Below are 25,625 nucleotides of genomic sequence, written 5' to 3' on the forward strand. Positions count from 1 at the left end.
AAGTTTTATTATAAGGACAGAGGTGAAGTTTGTCTTCCCTACTCCACCTCCTCCTCCCCCCATCACAGTTGACTTTAAAGTGCTCATCCTAAATAAGATACAGAGGTCAAATCTGCACTCTAGAATATATTATAAATTATACCATGCATTCATTAACAAAATATACAAAGCCAACAGAAATATATCTTAAGCCTGAGCATACATCATCTAAAATCTAATAAAGAATAAACTAAGCATTAGGGTGGGGGGGAATTAAAAGAAAAGAGCATTTCACACCTCACATTTCAGTCTGCAATGAAGTGTTTTTCCTCAAACCATTTTAGTGTTTTGTTAATTTACAGAAAACATTAAAATTCCTCAAAGTATGAAGATACACTCAGAAAGAACATGTGTCCTGCTGGGAAATCCTGATCAAAAGCAGACAAGCCCACTAGGCTTAGAAACTTCACCAGCCACTGTATTTCATCCATGCCCTTTCCTCCTTGTTCTGGAGGAAGCATAAGCCAAAAGGTACTCAGAACAGTACGCATAAGTCATGGCAGAAAAACAGTAGGTTCAAGTTACAGGAAGATCTTTATGTGGTCCACAGCAGATAAGAGCTATACTGGAGTAAAGATAGATGGGAAACACTGCAAAATAGACCCACTGTATTTCAAAATAAACATTTAAGAGTATTCTATCTTCCACCATCTATAAAAATAGGTTTAAAACAAAAATGGTACGATACATGTTTCTCTTCAATCATTTTTATGGTATTTTAGATAAGGGTATTAAGTCTTTAAGAAATTTACTACTAATGATTACTGGGTCAGTCACAATAATACTAATACTGCTTCAGCTACATCCTGTCACAACAGAAAAACTTTATTTTGAAGCCGTGGTAATATAAAATTTAAGATCAATGGTCTCTTATTGCAACAAGGAAAAAAATGCGCTTGAAAGTAAGAATGTAGCCAACACTGCTGTTGCTTTCAGAGGACTGGCTTCTAAGCAGTTATCTATTGATACACCACTGCACAGCAGTGGATGTTGCTGGTTTCCTGTGATTCTTCAGAATCTAATCTCTTCTTGGTATATTTAAAAAGGGAATTCTCAGACTTCCAAATTAAATATGGGCATCTAAAGCAAAATCTTGTGAGAAACTGAATCCTACAGATATGTCAATGGAAATATGTGGACAGCTAGAACCATTAAGGGTAACTGTACACTTAATACTCTCAAACTTATTCTCAAAATAAACCAGAAGTCACCCAATCCCTACCTCAGGCACTCTTCACATTCCCAAACCTTACTAGAATTTGCACTCCAGTTCAGGTCTGGCTTTCTAAACATTCTTCAATTCCTCTATGTAGTATTAGCAGAATAAAAGGCTTGTGCTACACTGAGTTAGAAAAAAAATAAAGCGGTCAAATCTTTAACCTTTTTACAAACAGTCTCTAAAGGTTCTTAGAAAGGCCTTTCCTACAATTACACTTTAACAAAATATTTTATGTACGCTATATTTTCTGTTAGAGATACATTACTATCATTACTAGAGATAGTTCAATAGCTGCTGGTAAATTCATTTTCATGCTTCATTCTACTACATGAAACAATGACACTCTTGATACTCAGATTAAAAGTGGTTAGACTTTCAGACTTTAGAAGTTGTTTCATGGCTTAAGATGAAAAATGTATGAGCAACCTTTTTCTTCTAAAAAGACTTGTATAGGGTTTAAATATTATATTACTATCATACATCAGGCAAAAGTCAGCTACTAAATCGTATCAGAAGCAACTTGCTAGCTGCAGGCATCTCTTGTATATTAGGCAAGACTACATTTTACAGCAGCATTTGGCATTGGTTCCTCCTCCAAAGCTTGTTAACAATCAACAGGAGTTTCCAGCTGCCTTAAAAATATCTTCACACTCAATAAAAGGGGAAGTTTTCACTTGACTGGAAGTTTAAGTCATTCTGCAGGATTCCCAGATAAAAGGGATTCAGTATCAGATTAGAGACTTAAAGGCTACTCATTTATGAGGTCCAAAGTAAAGTTGACAATCTGGTTTCCAATTGATAAAATGCTGTGACAAGTACCGTTTGACATTTCCATTTAAAAAAAGAAAAAAAAGAAAAAAAGAGAAAAAGAAAAATCAAAAGTTCATTAAAGAACCCAAAATTTTTAGCCACACCCCAGAACAGAAAGAAGCTGAGGAGCGGCCTGCTACTGTTGCAGTGTTTAATGAGTCTGCTCAGTGAAGGCGATTCCTCCCTCCACCAGGAAAGTTCAGCATCTACTGCCATACCAGTCACTGTTGTTGATCTGAAGCAATTCAGTTACCACTTGAACCATATTGTTGTTGTGTTTCTTCAGCAGTTGCAGGTTTAACTGCCTGTCACAGAATCCCATCTCACACAGACTGGATAGAAGAGTGGCAGTGTGCTCTTCTGTAACTGTAGGCTGCTTAAAACAAAAGGAAATTCAGAATTGTTTGCAAGTCTCTCCCCTGAATGCATACTGCGGGTTAGGCTACGCTATGAAGATCTTAAGGTGTAATAGGATCTCTGCAATCTCTGTAATCTCTGCAAACAAACTTTTTTCATTCGTGACCCATTTATTCTTCTAGGGGCACACTGAATCAGCTTCGTCAGTTAAATGGGAGAAGGGCATGTGACACGATCAGATATAGTTATAGTAGCTAAGCCTTGTAAACTGGCTTTGGCCTACTAACAAGTCTTTTAAAAATGAACGTTTAGTTTTAGCTGCAGTGGTCCTTAGTCAGTCTGATAATAAAAATAAATAATAACTAAATAAAGCACCACCACACAATTTTAAGGTCCCAAATAGCCATAGAGAATTCAGTGGAGTGCAGTGGCCAGTAAAGACAGTCAATGTATTACCATTCTTGGAGACAGATTAAAAATAGTGTTCTAAATAAAGTTTACTAGATCTAATCCTACTCAAGACTAGAGGGAAGCTCAGTCTTTGAGCATTCCAATGCATGGACTACATCAAGAAGTAGTACTATACACCATGTTAAAACATTTATAAGATATACACCTGTAATTTTAAGGTTGGCATTTATAAATCTCACACAGTATACAAAAAAAGAAATTTACCTGTTCTATAATGGGCGGCCCAGCAAATAGTGCTTTGTAGGCAGAGGCAGCAACTGACAAAGCTCCTTTAACTAGTCCTCCTGCAATGCTGCTTCCTTGGGGGTGTCTGCAGAGAAGTTAGATATTAATTTACAGTCAGTAAAGTCAAATATATGTTTCAGTTACAGGGTATGTCTCTCCCTGTTAAAGGGCCAATTGAGGTTTAGTTGTTAGTCTGAACGATTCCTTTGGATAATAGGTTGTTTTCTCTATCTGGGAAGCTCATTCCTTCTTTCCTGATACTTAAACTCTGTTTTTATGCTAAAGTACATTAATTTTCTTTCCATAGCATGACTACTGGTCGTAAAGAATTAAGCAAAGAATTTCTCACCCAGAAAAGAGTTCCTCTATACATGGAAGCTGTGCACTACAACATCCATTCCAGGCCAGAGTGACTTCTGTCTGGATTCTTAGCCACTTAAATATTCTGCTCAATGTTTTGTCCGTTTTATTCCTCCAGTCTCAGTATTTTATGTTTAGTTTCGTAGCATAGCTTACCACATCCATATTTCTGGAATCTTCAGATTCAAGGGGGGGGGGGGGGGGAGAGGGGAGGAACACTGCAGAATTTTAGGATTCACCTTTTCACCTTGAGTTCATCTTCATTTGCTTTTGCTCACCAGTTCTGGATGATTCCTATTTGTGTCTGAGTAGAAAGTGAGATCTTACAAAAAGAATCTTATATAGTTAAGTATCTGTTTCCTAAAAAGTGTGGTGGTGGTGGAGCCCTTCCTCTAAAAATACTGGCTACATGAGATCTCTAAACCAGTGCTTTTTGCTAGGTGCTTGTGTTAATTTAGCAATTCTTGTCTTAAAAGAGGAGCCATAGAATAAACAATATTTGTGAAAACAGCTACAGTTTCATTACCTTGAGTATTCTGAGCACTTCGGTTTACTAGTTATAAATCCAGAAGATTCTGGTCCATGACTATCTTCACCTCTGGATTCTAGAAGAAAAATCAAATCCTATCAACAGGCACAGTTAATGATGAGTTGGAGAGGCAATTTATGTATATAAATGGAAAAGAGGAGGATTCAGTCTAGAATTAATACTTTCAAATTTAGTTATCTAGATGCAAACCTAGATGTCCAAGATTCTCACTACAGTCAATAGTCAGAAGAATCCCAGAAGTAATTTGGCTGATTAGTCAATGGGTGTCTACTTCAACGTGAGATGAACTGCTGACTGAGCTACCAATGACTGTAATAGCAGTTTAAACACATAGCTCATGAGATCCCTTTCATTACCTTCCTCTGGAACTCAATTTCCCAAACATCTGCAAAGGTCTCTGAGTACTCTCCCACCACTTCTAATGAACACACCACCTTCCCAAAGCTGATCCCCAAAGCCAATTATTTCTTCATTCAAGTCTTCCGTATGGTAAAATTTCAATGCCCAGAGAAAACCTGAGCATTGTTACTTGGTAGGTTTCTGCTTTCCTCAAGAATAACAGGATACCAAATCCAATACTAGACACAAGGAGCAGGAGAAAAGGGTACAGACACAGCTGTTAAGCACTGTCAATACCTTCTCTTATTTGATCAAGGGGAGTGGAAGAGACCTCCTCTGAAGCTGGTATGTTTGATTCTTGGAAGACATGATTCTGAAGAGAAGCAAGATTCCTGAGAAGATAAAGCAAAACAATTATGTATGCTTAGAACAAGAGTACTGAAAGTACTTAGGTAAGTCAAGATCTGTAGGAAAAAGGTTCATACATTCCCTTCCTTCCCTCTCTTAGGTTCAGCTAATCAGCAAGTACAAGCTTGTAAGAAGCTCCAGGATTTAGCACATTCACTCTAATATATGTGACACCGTTTTTGTTGCAACAATTTCTATTTGGACACTGAGTTTAAGCACAATGTCCTGCAGAGCCTGCAGCAACTCTAACATAGCCATTTTATTCTGGTCAGAGAATAAAATGCATACATGTGTGTCTGTGGTACGGCATCCATGATCTCTGGGGTCAAAGGTACTACAGCCAATGTTTGTGAGGCTGTCAAAACATCACTGATGCTGTGGCTCTGTGGCTGGCTTCCACCTTCTGGATTCCCTGCTTGTGTTTCAGGTTCTCCTGTTTTTTCCAGACTGGGTTGAGAAAGAGCAGAACTATACATGGACTCCCCTAAAGGACGGCTGGTGTCAAAACACTCGGGGAGAATAATGATATAATCCTCCGATGAAGCAGAAGAGCCTTGACTTTGAACATCATCTGTAGCATCATCGTCATCAGAATTGCCAGACTCACTACAGGTGTTTGCTTTCCCATCAGACAATGGGAGTTCCTCTTAAAAAGAAAAGAAAAAGGTTAAGTATTAAAAAAAGTCCATTTTGTTTGTATAACAAAGACAGTACTCTCCCAGATAAAAAGACAAGTACTCAGGAACAACTGTAAACCCTTGCTGCTGATATTAATGGTATCATTTTTGAGGAGTGGGGCAGGGGTGGGGAGTGTGACAAAGGAATAGATCTTATTAAATTTATGCAGCATTCAACAGGAATAACACCTACACTGAGAAGTTGAAAAGAGAGCAGTTTTCAGCTCTTGAACACCATGCATCAAAAACAGTTCACAGCAAGGAGTACTCTGAAGCTACATGCACAGAGTATGGAGACACCAGCCATGCTTAAGTGTATGAGCACCTATCATATGAGCACCTATCATCTGAACACCTCGCTGGAACCCTTATGTCTCAATTTCACTATGTAACAGAAAGCTGCTAAAATTGCAGTATGTTCAGAGTACTGATACCAATTTTCTAATGCGGTAATGAGGATTAATTTTCTAGAAGAGCGTCAGAGATCTTTTTACATCTGAATTTAATTGTAGTCCCTCTTACAGCTGTATCTTATATTCAAAAAGAGAGACTACATCTTTACCTAATTTACTTACCACACACATTTTCTCTCATTGCCTCAAAGTGGTGGAGCTTCACTTCTTTTTTGGAAGTGTAATTAGTTTTTATCCTAGGAGATTCTTCACTTATCACATTACAACTGAAGGCATCTTCTAATGTTTGCAAAGAGTCTTAAAAACCAAAAAGAACCACAATCAGGAAAAACAATTAAAATAATATCACCACCTGCAACACAAGGCAATTTGCAGCAAATGTTTGGCTGCAAAAAAATGAAGCTACAGAAGCTAGCTAATAGTACCCACTCCGCACAGATTTCCTTTGTGGGGGCTTATGGTCAGGTGCAGCATCCAGGGTTAGAGAGCGAATGACAGTTTCACAGACAAATTGAGTCCCACTCATATCTTCTTCCCCTTCTTCCTGGTTCAATGGATGCTCAGCTCTCATTTTCACCATGCAAGCATCAGCAGTAAAGCAGGTTTCAGTCACTCCTTTGAAAGAAGTGTGACAGATTAATTTCACTATAAGGCAATGTAAATACCAGAAGAATTTTTCTCAACCTGTCCTTCCTGTAAAATGGCTAACTCCAATTCTCAGTGTTACTTCCTTCTCAAAATTGAGAGATTTTAGAGTTCATTTCAAGTTAAATGTGAAAAGAATTTTGAGAAGTATGGAAGCCAGAGCTGGAGTGTTTGAGTATAACCCAGTGTACAAAGTACAAAGAGAAAGTTTTCAATTAATTATCTCAACAATTCTAGCAAACAGACAAATCCAAAGAATTTTTTTTTTCCTGAATTTTAGTTATGTTAGACTCCAATCTCTAAGACAAAGAGTTGTTAGAGACTGCATAATGAGCCAAACGTGTTTTTTTTTCCCCACAGAAAAACAAACAACACCCACACACAAGAAAGCCACACACACCACATACGCAGAGGAATTAGAATTCTTTAGGTAACTAGAACATACCAACCTGGTGACTGCACAAAAGTTATGACATACTCCTCCCCACCACCCCCCATCGATTACTGCTTACCAGGCAGTGGTTTAAATCCAGTCCCCTCGTTCTCCTCTTCTATCTGACCTAAGCCAGGTTTCTCCAGTAAGGGGCTATCACGTGGCAAAGGGGACATGCATGGAGTCATGTCTAAAAAACAAAGGTAGCAAAGATAATTGGTACTAAAGAAGTAGGAACCTTCCTTCCCTCTTCCAGGGGGCAACCTTTTAAGAAGTTATCTTTTTTTAGGAATATTTGTTCCAAGACTGAAGAAATTCAGTTACCTTACAAGATACTTTTGGTGAAACAGACAGCTTGCTTTACATTACATTGGCTGAGCAAAGAAAACAGCTGCCTTACTCAATATCTGGGATCTTATGATTTTGGGGATGTGAAGGTGGAGAGAAGTCTAAACTGAAAATATGGAGATCCGCCAAATATCTCTTTGAGGGTGCAGCAAGAATTAAAATGGAAAGACTGGGGAACCAAGACGACACTCACTCTAGCCTGAAGCACAAATAAGCCTTTTGCACAAGTAAGTTCAGCTTTTCATGGAATAAGTAGTAACGCAGAACAGTAAAGACAACACCCCAGAATATCAGAAGGTCCTTACCAACTGGAGTATTGTGTGGCACTCGCTCCAATTCCTGTACAATATTAATATCCAGTAGCTCAAAGGACAGTAAATCCTATAGAAAGAAATCCCACAGTTTTTAATTAGTAGATCCTGAACTGGAATCTCATTTGGTGCTTCTCAGCATCAGATCCCATTATTTTACAAGTAAATCTACCCTATTTTGGTAGGTACTTGGCATGATCTCAGACAGAGGGCAGTTTTGCCATAGGTCCATCTGCATCATAGAAGACAGTATATAAACTGGGTCAGGAAGAGTGAAAGCTAGAGTATTCCTTTGTTAAAGGTTACAGAAAGACCCAACCCAGCAATTCATCATGGAAGGTATGTGCAGGACAGAAGATCCTCAGTACAGTGCCAGTCAGTTGCCAGTACTGATTCAGGGAAATAGTTCTGCTATATAAAATGCAATATACTATCCTGAAAACAAGGAGTGGCAATTCTAAAGCTCAAACTATCTATTCTTATGAATGGCTATGTACCTAGATATCAAAACCAAGATGCAACTAAGCATTTGTTTCATCTCCACCTGAATTCTAGTACTTACCTGTGCAGTGAGGAGATCAACTGATGGGATATAAAATTCTCTCTCACTTGGCAGATTTCTGATCTTTAAAGGAATATTTGGTAGAGGTATTTCAGCCTGCTCCATGACTTCGCCCATCAGTTGGGCATCTGCTTCTGTCCTCAGGGAGGCATCCTGCAAAAGCAAACAGTATCCCAGAGCACATTAGGCAGATAGCAAACAAAATAGTTACATAAAATGTAAAGTCTGAGCATTGCATATAACAACATAAGTAACTTGAAAAAGAGACTTAATTCAACTCATTTTAGGGCCATAAGGACAAGATTCAGAGTGAAGGGGAACCCTGCAACGTTGCAGTTTGCTCAAAAACTAGATAAATAGCTGCAACAGACTGATAACCAATCCCATGCCTGTCAAAGAAAGAACTACTACTTCAGAACTTACTACTGCAGTAAAGGCAGTGTTTCTCTTTTCTATAGAGAAAAAAAAACAAAAAACAAACAAAAAAACAAACAACTAAAGGAATCCCAAAAGATCAATACAGTTAGGGACAGTCACTGTGCTGAACAATATAAACTGCTCCTTCTACTAGGCAATTCACAGTTGCTTCAAGAACAGGTTGAGATACTTGCCTGCTTGTTACTGGAAGCTTTATCCTTTTGATGGAAGTCAGAATCCTTCCAATTGCTCTCTAGACAGTCAGTAGCTGGGGAGGGATCCACAACAATACTGCACCAGATCCTGGGCCCAAACTGTTCCCCTCTGTGTGACAGTCTCCAGTGAGATGTGTAGGTTCCTTCTATATTGGGAGCCACAAACTCAACTGAAACAGTTCCTACTTGCCCTGATGGAAGGGATGGTACCAGCACATCCTTTTTTTCAGAAGATGCCAGGGTCAAGTTTCCCCACATAAGTTTCAGCTGAAATAAAAAGAAAAAGCAAAAATGAAGTTTACCAGCAGCCTCCCTTCTCTATGCTCAGCAGCTGTACGAAGCCTCTCAGCAGATAAACTTGAAATGCTCCTTAATTCCCACAGTTTGCAGAGAAGCTTGCATTTTCCCCACACTAGTCACAGTCACTGCAGAGTGAGAAGATATCCATCTTTCAATATGAACTTGATCTACACTCAAAGAAGAAAGGCTTTTTAGGAGTCAGGAAGGCAAGCTACCTATTATAACAAGGTTAAACTGTAACATTAGAACAGCACTAGAAGACCTTTTCAGCTATGTTAATCTTGATTGCTTCCCTCATACTCTGTAGCTGTAAGCAGTATCCAAGACAACATATTACCCTAGAACTAACAAGCCAAGTGAAATCATGAACTCGAATCTCAAAACATACAAACATTATCTTCCAGAACTATTTAATGAGTAAAAGCAATAGCAAAGGAAAGATACCTTTGTATCTGAGCTCCATTCGACATTGCCAGTATTTTTCATTCGCCAGTGTTTGATAAACCTTGTTCCTGGATGCAAGTGAGTCCCATCTGGCAAATTCTCATCCACAAATACTGCACTCAATGTTGGGACAATTGTTTGGAAGGGCTGGCTAGAACTCCTGGGTTTGGGGTGGGTGGAGGGAAGAAAAAACAACAGCTTAGGGGCTTCTGCAGGTATTTCACTGACTAAAACGGAGGAAATTTAGTTCATCTTCTTCAAGCTGTGGTACAGCTTCAAAATTCTAACATTTTTTGCTACTCTTTCCATCATAACTCTAAACATCACGCAGTATTGTGCTTTCCTTTGCTTGAACACATCAAAATGAGATTTGGTCATTTGGAAGACTATGTATTATAATTACGGTACTCAAGTTCAAGAGAGAAGAGTTCACTCTTCAGTTGATTTGCTTTAGTCTTATAGCACTTTGGCCTACACTCTACAGTGTGCTCGAAGGACTTTTTTTTCCAGTCTGAACTCCAGTGTTTGTCTTCACAGAGAATCTAGTAGGATTGACTAATCTGTAACGGGGGAAAAGTTTCATTTAAACCACAAAAAAATGGCAGGTGCCTGAAGAACCACAGTCAAAACTAGATGTTAAATTGTCATTCCCTGCTATGTATTTTCCCCGTTTTTGATAGGCAGGTTCAAAACTCAACATAGCTCAGGAAATATGAGAGCAAATTTAGCAGCCTTTAGTTCATGCTGTTTTAACAGCTGAAATTCAAATGGCTATTCTGTTAGAGAATGAAGTTACTTTATCTTTCTGATGTTGAATCAAGGACTGTGTTATAGTCCAGCGCTGGCGTCTTGTACCTTGGCCTCACAAGCAACATTGTTTTTTAGTAGGATGCCACAGTTTTTCCCTGAAGGGAACTCAAAAACAGGTGTAATAGAAAGCTTCACTGTCAGTTTGGGTGCAATGAAAAAGGACTGGTGAAGCAGCTTTTATTAATGCCAACTTTCAAATATCTAAAAGAAAAGAAAAAAAAAAAATCACTGCTAACTTTGGTCTGAATTCTGTTTCTGTAGTAGTTCTGTTCAGCTGACAGGAAGCAAAAATGGCTATTTTAAGTTCTCCACAGGTAGAAGTAACTCTCAGAAATGCCCTAATTGGAAGGGATGAATTAAATAAACTGTACAAGTTTTATACCTGTACATTCATAAAACCAAACAGATGGGAAAATGTAATGCAGTCTGCCTTGCATGAAAGGTTGTTGTCTAACATGCCACAGCCTAAGTCCATTAAAAAAAAAAAAAAGAGAGAGGGAGAGAGAGAGAGAGAATGAACATAAGCATGCAGAATATACTTGACTTCAAGAGGAAAGAATTAGGAAGATAGACTCTTTAAAGGTACCAACAACCTTGATTTATACTCTGTGTTTGAGCATGTGTGTATATAAGCCTGGGCACACCCCTTCCTCCTATAGCTGCATAAACCTGTTTAAGTTTTCAGTAATAAACATCAGTTGCTTTCTTTGTTTGTCCCACACTCCTCCCAGGAAAAACCCTCCACCCTGCAAATTTCACTTAGACAAAATTCTCATGGAGTCCAATCGCAAATGATACTTTAAATGAGTGACTGATTTCATAATCTTCTGTTACTTTAACTTGGTTCCATCATTTCTTAGTGTAACTAAAAAAAAATGCTCAGATAACATCCCTTACATGAAGGGTTGGAGACTCTCAGACTTCAGAGTAGACGAACCACTAGTTTCCAAGACATGGACAGAGTTCCACAGATGAATTTTCCTGTGCAATTTGAGCTGCTTTTTGAGCTCTCGGACTTCTGCCTTTCGTTGTTTCTTCTCTGCTCGTAATCTTTGCTTTTCTGCCTTCAGAAATCTTTTGTCCATCTGTTTCTGGAGCCTGTAGAGAGAGTAAGCCACCTGGTTATAATATACTAAGTTGATTATAATTTAACTTCAGCCAACACAGTCTTAAGTCTCAAAGAGAACACTTCAGGGAATGTCTCATTCTTCTAGACTGGATATTCATGATTTTAAAGAATATCTTCATAGTGGCTGGTGAAGATACTTAGCATGGCCTCAGTGAAAGTGCAAACCTAAAGACAGATTAGTATACACTGCTCAAAGAAACAGCAAGGTCTCAAAGTTTGCAACCCCTCCTACTACACAAAAGTCTCTACTACACAGAATAACTATCTTTTCTATTTTCTTAAAAAAAGCTCCATAAGAGTCTTGGACTTAAGCTATTTATAAAGTACATTGCTATTTTCAGCCACTTACACTACATTTTCAGAGCACCATTTCCATTTCTTACAGTCCTCTCTAAATCTAGATTCATAAAAAACAGAATAGCACCCCAATACAAGTGTTTCCACTTTGCTATCAGGATAATCTTGTCAAGGACTGACACATGCCACCATTTACCTAACTTGCTCCAGAGTAGCAGGGAGGCGAGGTGAAAACTGTGCAAGGCCGTAATTCTCAGCAATACATAGCATAGGTCTTCGCAGCTTTAACAAGACATGATTGGGATCATGTGCATATGTTCCTGCTTCACACTGTTCACAGATATTGTAGGCTGGACAAAGGCTGCAAAGCAGAGAAGGCAGAAGATTACTGAGAGACAGACAAAGAATTAGTGCACTAGAAAGATATGGAAGGATAATTAACCCAAGAAATGAACTCAGTATCAAACCATCACTGTAAGTAGCAACTGAGTGAAACAGAAGCTGGCTCTCAGATGGACATCAATACCTGGAACCTCTCCTCTTGTCAAAGCTGGAAGACAGTACCCATTTTCTTCCTGAGTACACATTGAAAAACATGATGTTTTCTTTAGCACAAGCAACGGACAATGGATTGTTGCTATAAAGGATAGCAAACGTTATACTGAAATCCAATGCCAGAAACAGCATTGTACTGGGAAGGGAAGGATAAGTCAACTGAAGCTTTCATCTATCTTTCAGCGATGTAAAGCAGGTAGCGCTGCAGGAATAACACTGGTAAGAACAGATTGCCTCCTGCTGCTAATAACAAAAACATCCAAAGGAAAACCCCTATTGGCATCCCAGTCACTGCTGTTGCCTAGTCTTGAAGTAGTTATCTTTACAGCAACTGCCTCATTCAAATAAAACCTCACTTTAGATGCCTCACTTATTAATTACTTATCAAAACATAGTTCTTATTAACTAATTGACAACAGGGAATGTATTTAAAAAGCATGACCTCTCAATCTCACTGATTGGCAGAGCCAAATAATGGATTTTTAAAAACTGGTTATTATAAGAAGTTGTCCCCCATCCACTTTTCCCCCCCTAAAGTTCACTGAACTGAAACATTTTCCTTTGCAATTACAGCATTAGTGTTAAATGCTAAAAAGTAAGAACATTTTTTGAGGATATAAAAAAATGTTAAAGTTCTTCTACATTATTTTAATATTCATATTTTATCAAAGCAGTATCAATCTTGCTCTTATATAGATAAGGATTAATCGCAACAGTTGAGAACATAAGCTGTTTACGAGACACATACTAGGGATCCCAAAATGCATATCGTGCTACACAGACTAGCCGTATGGAAGTCTATGACACCAGAAGAGTTTCTCAAATTCTCATTCACATGCCTTAAGTGTTAGATTTCCCACATACCCATCTCTTATCAGATTTTTACCTGCACTGATAGCGGACTCCAATGATTCGGGCCTGACAGTTGCAGCAGGAGATCAGCCAGTCACACTGGCTGCCATTCTCTGACTTGGTCTCCGAAGTTGGAGGTGCTGCTGTAATGGAGCTCTCAGAAAAATCTGCAGGCTGACTGTGATGAACAAGCTTTTCATATAGCTTCTGCTCAAGTTTCTCAACAGTTTCTTTAACTACCTGTTCCCTGAACTGAAAAAAACAAGGTAGTCATGAATGGGACTCACCTATGCAGCTTCAGAAATTTGACTGCATTGCCCCAAATCTCCCACCTCATAATTCATAAAGCAGTTCAGAGTCCACCCCCCTACAGCACATTCCAGATCAAATTGAACAAGTATCACGTTCCTCAAAGATGTGGATTTTAGAAAATACTAGCCCTCAGGTTTATCAAGCCAAATTTGAAGTTCATATACTCATGCTCACAGTATAATTATTACAATAATTCCATAGCTTTGCACAAAATGAAGCACACGAATCTCCTAGACAACTAACAGATCTTCAACACTCCTTTCTAGAGTCTCTGTTCATCTCTAAGTCCTGACTTCATCCACTAAGAATATTTTAAATACAACCATTTACTTCCCCAATGTACGCAAACTCTTTAGTTTGTACTCAGAGCTTGCAAAGGAAGGGAAAACTCTAGAAAAAAAACTTAAAGATAAATGCATATACTATTGCATCATCGTACCTTTAAGTTTCAAGAAGTCACTAGCTGATTAATTCTTATCATTCTTAGCTAGCTGCTTCTCAGTCTGTGATATTTATTGCTGCTCAAAACAAATTAACACACATTTTACCAATCTATAGGTCATACTCATTGGCCTCTTGGAAAGTATTTTCTTAAAGTGAACAGTCAAGGAAAGCAAGGTCATTAAATGCTGTGCTTCAAATCTCAGGAAACCCTAAGTATTAGTATTACCCCACTGAAACTGGTCAAACAAGATTCTCCAAAAGCAACACCTTATTTCATGCTCTATCTCATGATGACTACCCATTAAAGTTCCTATGGCTGTCTGAAATACAACATGGATTCCAGCAGAAGAATTTCAAAACACCAAATGGAAGAACATCTAAACTACTCCAGCCTTTGTCAAAAATACTACTACTCAAAACTATACTCGAACCTATCAAATGTATAAACCAAACACAATCCAGGTGTGACAAGAAATATCATGTATCAATTTTTAAGGTAGCATCTATACTTTAAGAGTGTAATGGCATCTAGATAGTCCATGCCCGATTTCCGTTTATCCCCACAAAAGCCATGGGATTAGATGCCTAAATGCACTTTAAGAACTTGCTCAAAAGTACTGAGAGCAAATGTGATCAGCTGTATAAAGTTAAGCATCACAAATATCTTTTCCACCTATAATCTCTTATGTAATCCTTTAAGAACACTAAAATCCAGAAGAAAACGCACTTACTGTTTCCAAGTAGCTAGTAAACCATTCTGGAGGATTTTCATTTCTTCTTCCTTTTCTGTTGTGATTCAACTTTTGCTGGGAGGGAGGGGAAAAAAGTCACAAATGGTAAGTATGCAAAGTTGTAAACAAACCAATACAGCAAGTAACCACTTTCAAATAGCTCTCCCCTCAAGTAGCTTTCCCCAAACAGCATTTCAAGATTTCAGGAGAACAGTGAAAAAGTCACACAAGCAAGCCACTAGGATTGTCCTGAAAGATTTCTGCCTTATTAGCATTTGAGTGGAATTACACATCAAAGCCAAAGAAAGTCAACCAGAAGTTACCAGCTGGTAATCAGGGCTTCAAGAGTCAGATTGTTTTGTTTTTCAAAATATTGAAAAACAGTCAGCATTAAAGAACCTGTATTTCTAAATCCTGCATCAAATCGTCCTCTTGAAGACATTCAATTTTGCTACCTTCAATCAGTACAGATAGCTGCAAATCACAACCAAGTTGTGAACAAAGTTTTCATATATGGGTAAAGATGATAACCAGTCTGTGAAGTGAGTTACACTTAGCATTTTTTTTTTTTTAAATGAATACATAGTCCAGCTCTGCATCCTACCTGATTTATTACCTCCTTTTCATTTTTTATGTCTTCCTCTAATCCCGGAGCTATCATGGAATAGTGCGAGAGAGGTTTCCTCCTGTCTTTAAGGACAGCCAACTTTTCTGACACAGCGTTTTCACACAGTTGCAGAGGACAAGAATATGAAGTTCCTTCTGGAGAAGGGTTTCCTTCGTACACGTTCATCTGGAGTCGATTTCCTTGTTTAACTGCAATCTAAGTGAACAGTGCATGCACTATTTTCTCCAATTGCAAGTAACATACAAAATTCTATTATAATGCAACACTATACTGCACTGAAGAAATTGGGGGGGGGGGAAACAAGAAAATTGAGTAACATGTCAAATTACAGTCAGTTGATATTTTATTCTACCTTTTTAATTATACATTTGCTTACTAGAAAGTTTATGATAAGTGAAAAGTTAATTAGGCAGATATTCTGCAGGACTTGAGTCTATAATGAAGCTGTTTATGTAAGCCAGTAAACAGAGAACTTTTGTCCAGGAACTCACAGTAAATTTTTATTTATGAGCATTTTCAAGTGACTCTCTGATTAGAAATTGAGAGCATGAACAAAAGTTCTGAAAACATTAGTACCATACTAATTAATAAGAGAAATACATTTCTTATTTGGTCTAAAAATTAACTACTTAAGTAACTAAGCATTCTACCAATGACATTTTTATTGCCTGGAAGTACAAAGCTGGAGTCTTTGTTTGGCAAGATTTTTAAAGGGATCCTGTAGGAGCCCAACATCTTCAAACATAGAGGTTTACTGTCTAAGCATTTGAGAAAGCCAGTCATTTGGCCAATGAATTGTGTGTTCATGACCCTGAATCACAACCACCTACTGAACTGATTCATACAAATCAAAATTAGTCTGGATGGGGGGGGAAAAAAAAAAAACATAGTGAAACATTCAAGTTAATGTCCACAGCTAGAAGATGGAGCAGTTTGATTTCTACAGGTAATGCTGGATTTTCTCAGCTACACTAATTTTCACAGGAGAAAGTTTAATGTATTTAAAAGGTCAAAGAGGCCAATTACCTTCAGAGCTTCTTCATATTCCTCTAAAGAAAAACAAAGAAAAAATGTGAATTTTTGCCTATCTTAAATAATACATGTAATTTTAGTATATGATATTTGGGAGCCCTTATGTTGAGGAATGTCTTTCATACCTTCTTTCACCACTAGCTTTATTTTTAAACAATTTACAGAGGTTATACATATGGTGACAGGCAAACATGCGTTCACAGCCTACAGATTTAACATTCCATTCAGCAACTCCTCATTTTCAAAAATTCACTTCCTATGGATCAAGAATTCTTTCCTTTGGGAAGGATTTGACCCCGAGTCATACATAAAACCCATAATCACCCAGCAAGCATTCTCGTCTGCTTCTTCAAAAACCTAAACAGTTGGGGTCTGTTTACAAATCTTGTTTCACTTCAGGAAAGCAGTAGCTCACCTTTGCTGTTCACAGAGACCTGCAAAGAGAAAAAGCAGTAAGAGCCACTGATATAATTCGTGTGATTCCTTTTTAAGTTTAATGTGTTTTCAAAATAAATCTATTTTTATTCAGATTTTCTAAAATGCCACTATCTTTCTTCATATATTTGTTATTTAACACTGCCATATTTAACTATTAACCTATATTGTGACATTTTGGAGCAGAACATGTTCTTTATTAGATTTGCACAATGAGTGAGGTCCCTGGCACTACTGCAATCCAGAACAAGCATGCTTTCATCTACTGTACATAAGCTGGAGAAGATTCTGCGAATATCACTGGGCTCCCTATACACATAAATACCAGTTGGACACAGGTGCTACTAACACCCAGCATGCAACACTTTGTTTTCTTGATTTAGATACAAGCCAACCCCATCATCTACTGCTGCCCATTTATCAATCATGCACACAGAAATCACTAGTACAAGAACCTAGTTAATCACTACAGTGTTCCATGATTCTGAACTCTATTAGTATTTAAGAGAGACCTTTAACAGATGCAAGTATATATTTGTATAGATACAGATTAGAAAATAAGGAGAGAATCTTTCCCTGAAATGTTTCTGGAAACATCCTGTCATTTCCCCTCAGGTGAAAAAAGCTGCGATCTCCACAACTTAGAGCTATGAATCAAACAGCAGAACACAGATTTTGCAGATGTAATGTTCAGTTTTAGAGCTACATTCTAATCTAAATCTCTAAATAAACAAAGACTATCAGCTGGCAAGGTTATACCAAGCAGGAAGTTACTCAATGTGAACAACTAAAAGTAACCAGTTTCCTTTTGAGTCAGTAATCTGCTTAGAGATTACAGCATTGGAATAAAACAAGCAGAGGATTTGAGCACACCAGATCACTGAAGTAAACATATACAAGTGACAGGAAACCTACATTTTTCAGGGGAAGGGGTATAGATTGAAGAGATAGGGCTTTGCCATGGTTGTGAACACAAACAGTTACAACCACCTGATTCTGACTAAAAAACAAACAAACAAAAAACCCACACAACTCAACAGGAGCATCCCTTCCTCAGAGCACATAGAACCACTGACTGTTTCTACTGGGCTACAGAGGTGGGAAAGAGAAAGGCAGCAACTTCTAAAGAATGTTTTAAAATAAGAATACTATACTAAGAGGGAAAACAGAGGACTAGTAGCTATTCTCTTCTCAAAGGGACAAAAAAAGTCACCTCTGATCCGTGAAACCTAAGCTCCTGAAGGACCCAGTACAAACTATCAAGAAGCAGAAAGGCTCACACCACCAGCCATACTTTGATATGTGCAGGAAAACAATACATATATACATATATATACCTCATCATTATCCTCATCAACGTATTTGATCTGAATGTTGTTCAGGTCAAATGAAACCTTCACCTGCAAGTAAAAAGAATACATGAGACAGGACTATGGCAGTTCTCAGTTAATCATGATTAATCGGAAAAATGGTTTAACCCTCCTGCCACTTCAGAAGAATGCGCCTAGTAAAACATCATTTATTTCAACTGAAACTGAAGTCCAACAACACTGTCCCCTATGCCTTGCCTCCAAACTTTACTAACTTTCTATAATGAAAGTGAGAAATAAGTTTCTTTCCTGTTTTTTCCTTCCCTAGTTAATGTTTACTCCCAAAGTCAAGAGCATTTAATAACCTTTCCATTTTAAGAGGACTTGCTCTGGGTTAATGAACTCAGTCATGATAAACACTCCAATACACAGAGGCCAAAGCCAATAACCTTGAATGCTAACTTTTACGTAAAAAGACCACCTGGAAGACAGCATACACACATGAGCAGCCTTATTTCACAAACCTATTTGTGTTTTGAGAAACTAGGATTAATTCAAGTACCAAAAAGAGCAAAGTAGCTCATGCTATTATTCGCTGGCTGATGCGCTATAGATATGTAATGTGTTATACGTACCTATTTCAGAATGATGAGAAAAAGCTATTTCTGTATTTTGCATTAATAGGACAGGTGCAACAATATCAAATGAACCATAAGCAAAGGCAGTTGTTTCCCTGTGTTGAATAACAGTCTTTGAGGCTCATGTGTGCTTTTATATCATTTACCTATACAAGCCATATTTTTCCTCAAAAGAAGAGTCTTTCAGAAAAAGATTGCTATGTACGAGATACATTCTGCTAGTCTGGATCTAACAGAAGGACACTAGCAGCCTTAGAAGATTAACAGATGGTTGGGACTTACATAGCAGCATGTGAGCACAACGGAATAGCTACGATCATTATAGAATGTATGTGCTACAGGCAGACTCTTCAAAAATAATATCTCCCAAATTAGTATTTGTGAGAGTGCACTAAGAGAACCAAGAAGAAACTGCAGTTTCAAGCATTTCTCTACATTGAGTTTTTTGAGAACAGTTTATGGTAATAGACAATCTAGAAACAGACACCTGGTAATCCCGTACACATTTAACAATACGGACACCAGACACATGTAACAATACAGTAAAGAAATAGGAAAGACAGTTAATCTCATACTGCCTTAAGACAATACATTTACACAACAGTGCAGAGAGATGCAATGGTACTTCCTTGGGTAGAGAAGTGACATTATTGTAATGGAACACCACACTTGGAACAAACGCACCCTGACTCTCATACTACATAAGATTAAGGGCAACGCCATGTTCACACAGCAATCTGCTTTCAGCTTTGATGCAACTAGGATTCCAACTACTTCAGACGTTCCGGTAGCATCTACTTGCCACCAAGTATTTTAAATCAGAACCAGATCCTCTTCTACAGGATTGAAACACAGCGAGGAGCAAATATGATACAGTTCAGACTCTGAAAGCGAGTAATACACAATGCAGGAACCTCCAATGACATACATTGAATACATCAGTTAAAAGAAAAAAAGAGACAGAAAATAAAACATTGTTCTCAAAGTTGCATCTTAAGAGGTTTTAATCAAGCTAAATAAAAACCAGAACAGTTGCTACAGAATGGAGGTGGGGAAAAAAATAAAAAAATCACTGCAACTTCATCATAAACAAGAGAATCCCTACTGCACAATATCAATCTCACCCTCGGAGGAGTTTTCGCTAAACAGCACTGGAAATAAACATCCAAACAGAAATCCTTTGGAATAGTTACCTAGTATATAATATGCAGAACATCATAAGAAGCTGTCTAAGTGTGCATGACCTACTAACAAAATAAACAATTATATCCAAAGTAGTACACATGAGGCACCAGGAAGCAAGCAAGAAAAAAAAAAGTATATTAGCAACTCAGTGTCCCAGAGAGCAAAGGTAGGTCTTCATGAAAATTCTCTACAAGAAACAGAAAAAAGTTATTTCGCCAGATCTACCTGAATGGGAATAAGAACTGAAGACAGTAGGCACAGCCAAGTACTTTACAGTGAAACAGTGCCAAAACCAAATATCTGTGAGGGTAGAAAAGAGCAAAGCACATAGCTAGGACCACCTGCTCACAGAAAAAAGAAGCGACCCATTAAAAGTTCTATCCAAAAGAGTGTTTTCGCTCCATAGCGAGTATAAAACAGGAGTAGAAGTTCCTGTCAACACCAAAACAAAAGCGACGACCACAGCAGAGTGAAAGGGCTCTGCAAGGGGGGCGCGGCGGAGAAGGCGGGAGGGCAGCGGCCGGGCCCCGGGAGGCCCTCCGCGGGGGCAGCGCTCACCATGGCCTCCACGTCCGCCCACGTCGTGTGCGCCGAGTTCGACACCAGGAAGCTCTGGGTCTCGCCGCGGCAGCTCACGCAGAGGTTCACCTGCGCCTCCATGCCGCGCTCCTGCGGAGGCAAAGGAGCCGCGTCAGGCCGCCCGGCCGCCACCGCGGGGCCCGGCCGCCGTCGCCCGCTCCTCGCCGGGGTGACGGCCCTAACATGGCGGACCGACCCCGGCCTGCCCTGCGCCCTCGGCGCGCCGCTACTGGCCGCCACGCCTGCCACTCACGCGCTGCGCAGCCCTGACTGGCCAAGGGGCGGCGCCAGGCGCTCTGGAACCAAAACAATAAACAGAGCCAGGCGGCCGGAGCCGGGCGGGCGCGGCGCGAGCGGACACTCACTTCCGAGGCTGCGCTACGGCTCCCGCCACCGCCCACAACTGCCGCGCCGCGCCCAGCCTGCCTTCTCCCCCTCCGCGCGACTGCTGGCGCCCCTACGCACTCCCCAGCCGCACCGGTCACAGTGCCCGCCCCCACGCGATGAAGTCAGTAAGCGTAGGGGTCACGTGGGGGTGGCAGAGCCAATCAGCCATCCCCTTCTCTACACCGCCCCGCCACAGGCGGGATGGGAGCGTCACGCGGCGTAAAAGAGCGAATAAGAGAGCGCTCTCGGGCCACGTGCTGCAATCGTGGCGTAGCATTGGCTGCTTCCATGCGCTGGTTTCCTAGGTGATGGAAAGGGCGCGAAATGTAGTGCAGCAGGGCGGGTCGCGCGGCGGGTGAGCGGCTCCGGGCGGCGGCGGCGCCGCGTCTCGGCCCTGCCCCGGCGATGGCCCGGGGCGGCGGGTTCCGTGCTCCGGCCCGCTGACCGGAGGCCTCCTGGCCCTGGAGGGGCTGCTGCCCGCGAGGGTCGGACGGTTTCCCTCCGCTCTCAGGAGCGGTGACGCTGCCGCGGGGGCTCCCCTTCCCCGGCTGCCGTGCCGACACCTTTTCTGTTTTATTTTTGCAGAGTATTTTTGGAAGTGAGGGATGGACCTATCTGTGATTGCCGTTGGAGATGTCCAAAACGTCCTTTCAGCTATGCAGAAAAACTTGGAGTGCCCGATATGGTATGGCAGGGGAATGATACGAACTTCGCTATAGGATAGTCAGCAAGTCTTTTGCTTTTTTTTTTTTTTTTTAATCTCTGGTTGTTTTTTCCTTTCTGTTCAAATGCGTAGTCAGTTCTATGTGTCATTAGAAAGCGTAAGGAATACTATTTTAAGAGTAAGTATTGAGTTGATATTAAGAGTAAGTTGATATTTTGTAAGGCTCAAGTGAGAAAGCACAGACACTTTCAAAGAGTTCAGAACCTGTATTTCGTTCATATGTTCTAGTAAATGCTGCTTTTATTATTATAACCTAAAAGTGTCCATCGTCTATCCAGCTGGGAAAAAAAACTAGCTGATTGGATCAGAATGCTGTTTGTAAAGCAGCTGGGATCTATGTATTTTGTTTTTGCAACAGAAGTGAGGTCCTTAGTTCTTTAATACGGAATACTAAAATAGCATAGGTTGTAGTTGAAAGCCTTGACATTTGGAATGTCTGATAAGCTTTTAAAAGCTTCTTCCTTCCCTTGAACCAAACTGCTGAAATTTATTTTGTCTATGGTGGCAAATGCTATTAAATACTTTCATTTTAAATCTATTTGGAAATATTTTCTCTTACCGCCTTTGTAAAACCAAAATAATTTCCGTGTTGGTGATAACATCTATCACAATGGCATGGAGTAGAGAATGTACAATGTTTAAAAAGCTACACAAAAAAAAATATATATCCACATTATATCCTTACTGAAGAGGCATCACAGTGTTTTTGCTGAAGAGTTGCCATTGGATTGTTGGCTTGGTTACTCACTGACTTTACGAACAATGTTACAGGAGTGAGAATAGAAACTATTTCCTGCATCTGCTGTTCTTTATTGCATGTGAAAATTGCTGAGACAGCAAAATATCTTAAAGTGATTTTATGCAGTCTGGTACTGCTGACTGATGGGATGAAGCTGAATTCAGCACAGAATGGAGATTTTCAAAGTCTGCAGTAGTTTTTGTTGTTTTAAATAAAAAATAAAGAGCGTACTCTAGCTTAAGCAGCAAGACAGATGTTGTGAATGGCAGTTCAAAAACCAGGATTTTAAAGCACTTACCAGTGTTGTTCTAATTATAAACTGGACAAAAGGCTGTGAATATTGTGGAGGTTGGGCCTGTCTTGCTTTATTTCCATGTGACATTAAGGCGTAAAGGTATAATCTTCCTTTTCTATTGTAGTGAATTTAAATATTAAAACATCCAAAAAATGCATGAAGGAGATTGGGGAATGAATAATGCAGGCATGAATAATTTGGGGGCTGCTTTTGGCTCTTGTTGCTGTATATTTTCCTATGAGCATTTATTACTTAGGCTGTTCTGCAATAATAGTGTTTTATTTATTTTGGCCATAGTTTTTTCTTCTTCTTTTTTTCTAGCCTTTCTGTGACTGTGAATTCTGTCTTTCTCATGTACATACAGAGTCTATGGAACTTGTGAGAACTTTCTTGTGCAACTAGGGTTTGTAGCAGAGTGCAAGTCTAGATGTAAAGCAGTATTTTTTAAAAAAGGAATTTTTTCTTAATATGTGTTCAAGGTAAGTTGTACTTTAAGATGAGTTGAGCAAGTGAATTGTTTAGAGCTTTTCTTAGAGCTTTCACATCAGGTTGAATGTTAATTTTCACCCTGTACTAGACAGGAATGGCTTTAGAATAGAAAAACAGAAAAAGAAAGAATAATCTAAATATGCACCATGTGTCAGCACATCTATGCATATGGTTTATACATGCATAGCAAAGAGGCCAGTGGGATCCTGAATCTCTTCCCCCCTCCCTCCCCCCCACCTCCAAACTATGCTGTCTTTTGCTGTTGCCATGAGAGGTGTTCAAAAGGAAGCCTAGCCTGTAGGGGCTTCCAACAGCCAGCCCCCTGCCTTGCTGAACTGGCACCTCCAGAAAACACTGTCATCTTGCCAGAGGAAGAAAAGGCTGAAGAGAACTAGTGGCTGTGAATATATCATGTAACGACAACATTTGTTATTATGCTTGGATCTCAAGTCAAAATAGTCAAATGTGTCCTACTTCTCTTTCCCACCATGTTTGTTCCCCCCCCCCCATGTTCGACGAAGTGACCATATTTCTGAATCTTGTTTTGTTGCTGCTGTTTTAAACATAACTTCTGTGTTCTTGTTTTCTTTCTCCCTTTTTCTTTTGGTAGCTTGGACGTGATAAAAGAGCCAGTTTCCACAAAATGTGATCACATATTCTGCAGGTAGGTTTGCAAACTTATAACTGCAATGCTTAATCAATCTGTTCTTATTCTCCATGTATACTACTTTTTTTTTTTTTAACTGCTAATGTTTTTTACTGTGTTTTGATAAATTAATGTCTAGCTCTTTGAAGGGGAAAAATCCATTCTGAGTAAGAAAGTACTGCAGTTTCACAGATGTGTCAGAAGGGAATTGATGAATTCATCGTAACACCAGAACAAGAATACAAGCATTCAGTTTGATAATGAAGAATTTATACTAAGTGGTGCACAGACAGGCACAGCTTTTAAGAAAAAAAATCCTTCCATTTTAGTTACTATCATGACTATTCTTTTTTCCTAGGTTCTGTATGTTTAAACTCCTCAGCAAAAAGAAAAAAGGTGTGATACAGTGTCCTCTGTGCAAGACTGAAGTTACCAAAAGGTAACATATCTTTGGAAAGGGGCTTGGGGATGAGAAGAATATGTGTGATGTCTAAGGAAAATATGATTCATTGTCCTAAAACTGTCTTAGCTGGAAATTAAAACAAACGAAGGATGATTATCAAACAAAATATTTACATGTTTAAAACTCTTTAGTGTCTTACCTCAATATAAATTTTTTTCAGTGATCGCAGGTAGAGACACCTTTCTTAGCAAATGCTTGTGCTGTCAAGTATAGACTGTATTGTTGCTGTTCAGTCATTATAATGAGTTCCTCTGTGCTAAAGCTACGTGAGGAAAAATACAATGAAATTTTCACTTTCTGTTGATAATGTTTTAATTCCAGTAGTAATGGCTGTTTGGGGGAATTGTATTGATATTCCTTGGCAACAATTTTTTTGTCTCATCTTCCCCTTTGCAGTTATATTCCTTTTTTGTTTAGTCTAAGTTCTAGGAGAACTACTAGTAGCTTACCCATAGCTTTGTCTTAGAGATATCTTATATAGTGATGTTATTTCAGAAGTCTTCAGGAAAATTCCAGATTTAAGCAACTAATTGAAGGATTGTTGGAAACGATCCATGCTTTTGAGCTTGACACGGGAGTGAAGTGTAAGTATTATTTGAGTGTTGGCTCCTTTTTGAAATAAGATTTTGGCATTTATATCATAATTATTTGCCTGGTATCTTACTCATTATGCAGAATGCCATATGGGAGGAAATATCTGAAGTGTTTTCTTGGATTTAGAAGCATAAGTTCCCTTAAAAGTTCCCTAAGTGTGCCTACAAATAGCATCTTGAGCTTTCTTGAGTGTTTTTTCTGTGCATTTGATGACTCCAGCTTCTGATCTTATTTTCAGTGCCTGAAATATGGTTGAATGTGTAGCAGATAATCTCTAATTGTGTGGCAAAGATCTGTTCTTGATTTGTTACTACACCCAATCTTGCAGCTTTAATTTTTAAAAAATTACAGGTCTAGAAAGCCTGAATTAGGGAGTATTATAATAGCATGTATTAACTTATCTCATTCAAGTGTATTCTTTTGGAATGCATGTTTATCCTTTCTAGTATTCGGTGCTTTGTATAAAGTATTGGCAAGTCAGACGTGCTTGTTTATATTTTGGAAAAAAAGTTTGTTTTTCATAGCAAGGACGAAATTGTGCTATAAAAACTAGACTTTCTTCAGTTTTTTTTGAAGGCTTTTGGAAATTCTTTTCAAATATTTTTTCCAACTTGTTCAGTCATTCTAAAACCATTAGTGTTAGATCCTGTTCCTGCCAGATTATCCATATAAGCAAAATTAGTTGGGAAAGTCAATTAACAAGATCAGGCTTTTACTTAATATTTCAAGGCAACTTGTAAAAAAAATTTCTTCTTCAAAAAAAAGTCTTTACTATTTCATTAGTGTAATAATAATCTTGGTAATATGA

The 25,625-nt window shown here is 39.0% G+C and overlaps 2 protein-coding genes across 4 annotated transcripts in view; one reads left to right on the forward strand and one right to left on the reverse strand.

Annotated features, from left to right (window-relative positions):
- Positions 1-111: 111 nt before the first annotated feature.
- Positions 112-20,966, reverse strand: NBR1 (NBR1 autophagy cargo receptor). 3 transcript variants are annotated; one of them, XM_067312213.1, is made up of 22 exons: positions 20,946-20,966; positions 20,460-20,570; positions 18,106-18,168; positions 16,749-16,767; positions 16,328-16,350; positions 15,278-15,496; positions 14,674-14,748; positions 13,221-13,438; positions 11,976-12,140; positions 11,251-11,451; positions 9,544-9,703; positions 8,779-9,066; positions 8,168-8,320; positions 7,600-7,675; positions 7,026-7,136; positions 6,298-6,483; positions 6,031-6,165; positions 5,067-5,424; positions 4,668-4,762; positions 4,008-4,086; positions 3,101-3,206; positions 112-2,444 (listed from the first exon to the last, which is right to left on the reverse strand). In XM_067312213.1, exons 2-22 carry the CDS (start codon positions 20,559-20,561, stop codon positions 2,268-2,270), a joined length of 3,009 nt encoding a protein of 1,002 aa, XP_067168314.1. In that variant the 5' UTR covers positions 20,562-20,570; positions 20,946-20,966; the 3' UTR covers positions 112-2,267. The 3 variants fall into 3 exon arrangements, with proteins under 3 accessions (XP_067168314.1, XP_067168313.1, XP_067168315.1); XM_067312212.1 differs by lacking the exon at positions 20,946-20,966 and adding an exon at positions 20,846-20,900; XM_067312214.1 differs by lacking the exon at positions 20,946-20,966 and having other exon boundaries at positions 112-2,441; positions 20,460-20,638.
- Positions 20,967-21,238: 272 nt separating this feature from the next.
- BRCA1 (BRCA1 DNA repair associated) overlaps positions 21,239-25,625 on the forward strand; it is a 29,099-nt gene continuing 24,712 nt past the window's right edge. The window contains exons 1-4 of the mRNA XM_013951467.2: positions 21,239-21,552; positions 23,725-23,778; positions 24,119-24,199; positions 24,719-24,807. Of these exons, the coding sequence (XP_013806921.2) occupies positions 21,473-21,552; positions 23,725-23,778; positions 24,119-24,199; positions 24,719-24,807 (304 nt within the window). The 5' untranslated portion in view covers positions 21,239-21,472. The remainder of the gene's footprint in view (positions 21,553-23,724; positions 23,779-24,118; positions 24,200-24,718; positions 24,808-25,625) is intronic.

The sequence above is a fragment of the Apteryx mantelli genome, chromosome 28, assembly GCF_036417845.1.
Source record: "Apteryx mantelli isolate bAptMan1 chromosome 28, bAptMan1.hap1, whole genome shotgun sequence".
Classification (NCBI taxonomy): Eukaryota; Metazoa; Chordata; class Aves; order Apterygiformes; family Apterygidae; genus Apteryx; species Apteryx mantelli.

Bases quoted from the DNA above. Each gene is read 5' to 3' on its own strand.
- NBR1 (XM_067312213.1), bottom strand. From the start codon at position 20,561: ATGGAGGCGCAGGTGAACCTCTGCGTGAGCTGCCGCGGCGAGACCCAG. The intron at 7,137-7,599 runs GTAAGGACCTTC...TTTGTTTTTTAG, and splicing joins GCCACACAATACTCCAGTTG to ACATGACTCCATGCATGTCC. The intron at 3,207-4,007 runs GTAATGAAACTG...ACTTCTCTGCAG, and splicing joins AAGTGCTCAGAATACTCAAG to ACACCCCCAAGGAAGCAGCA.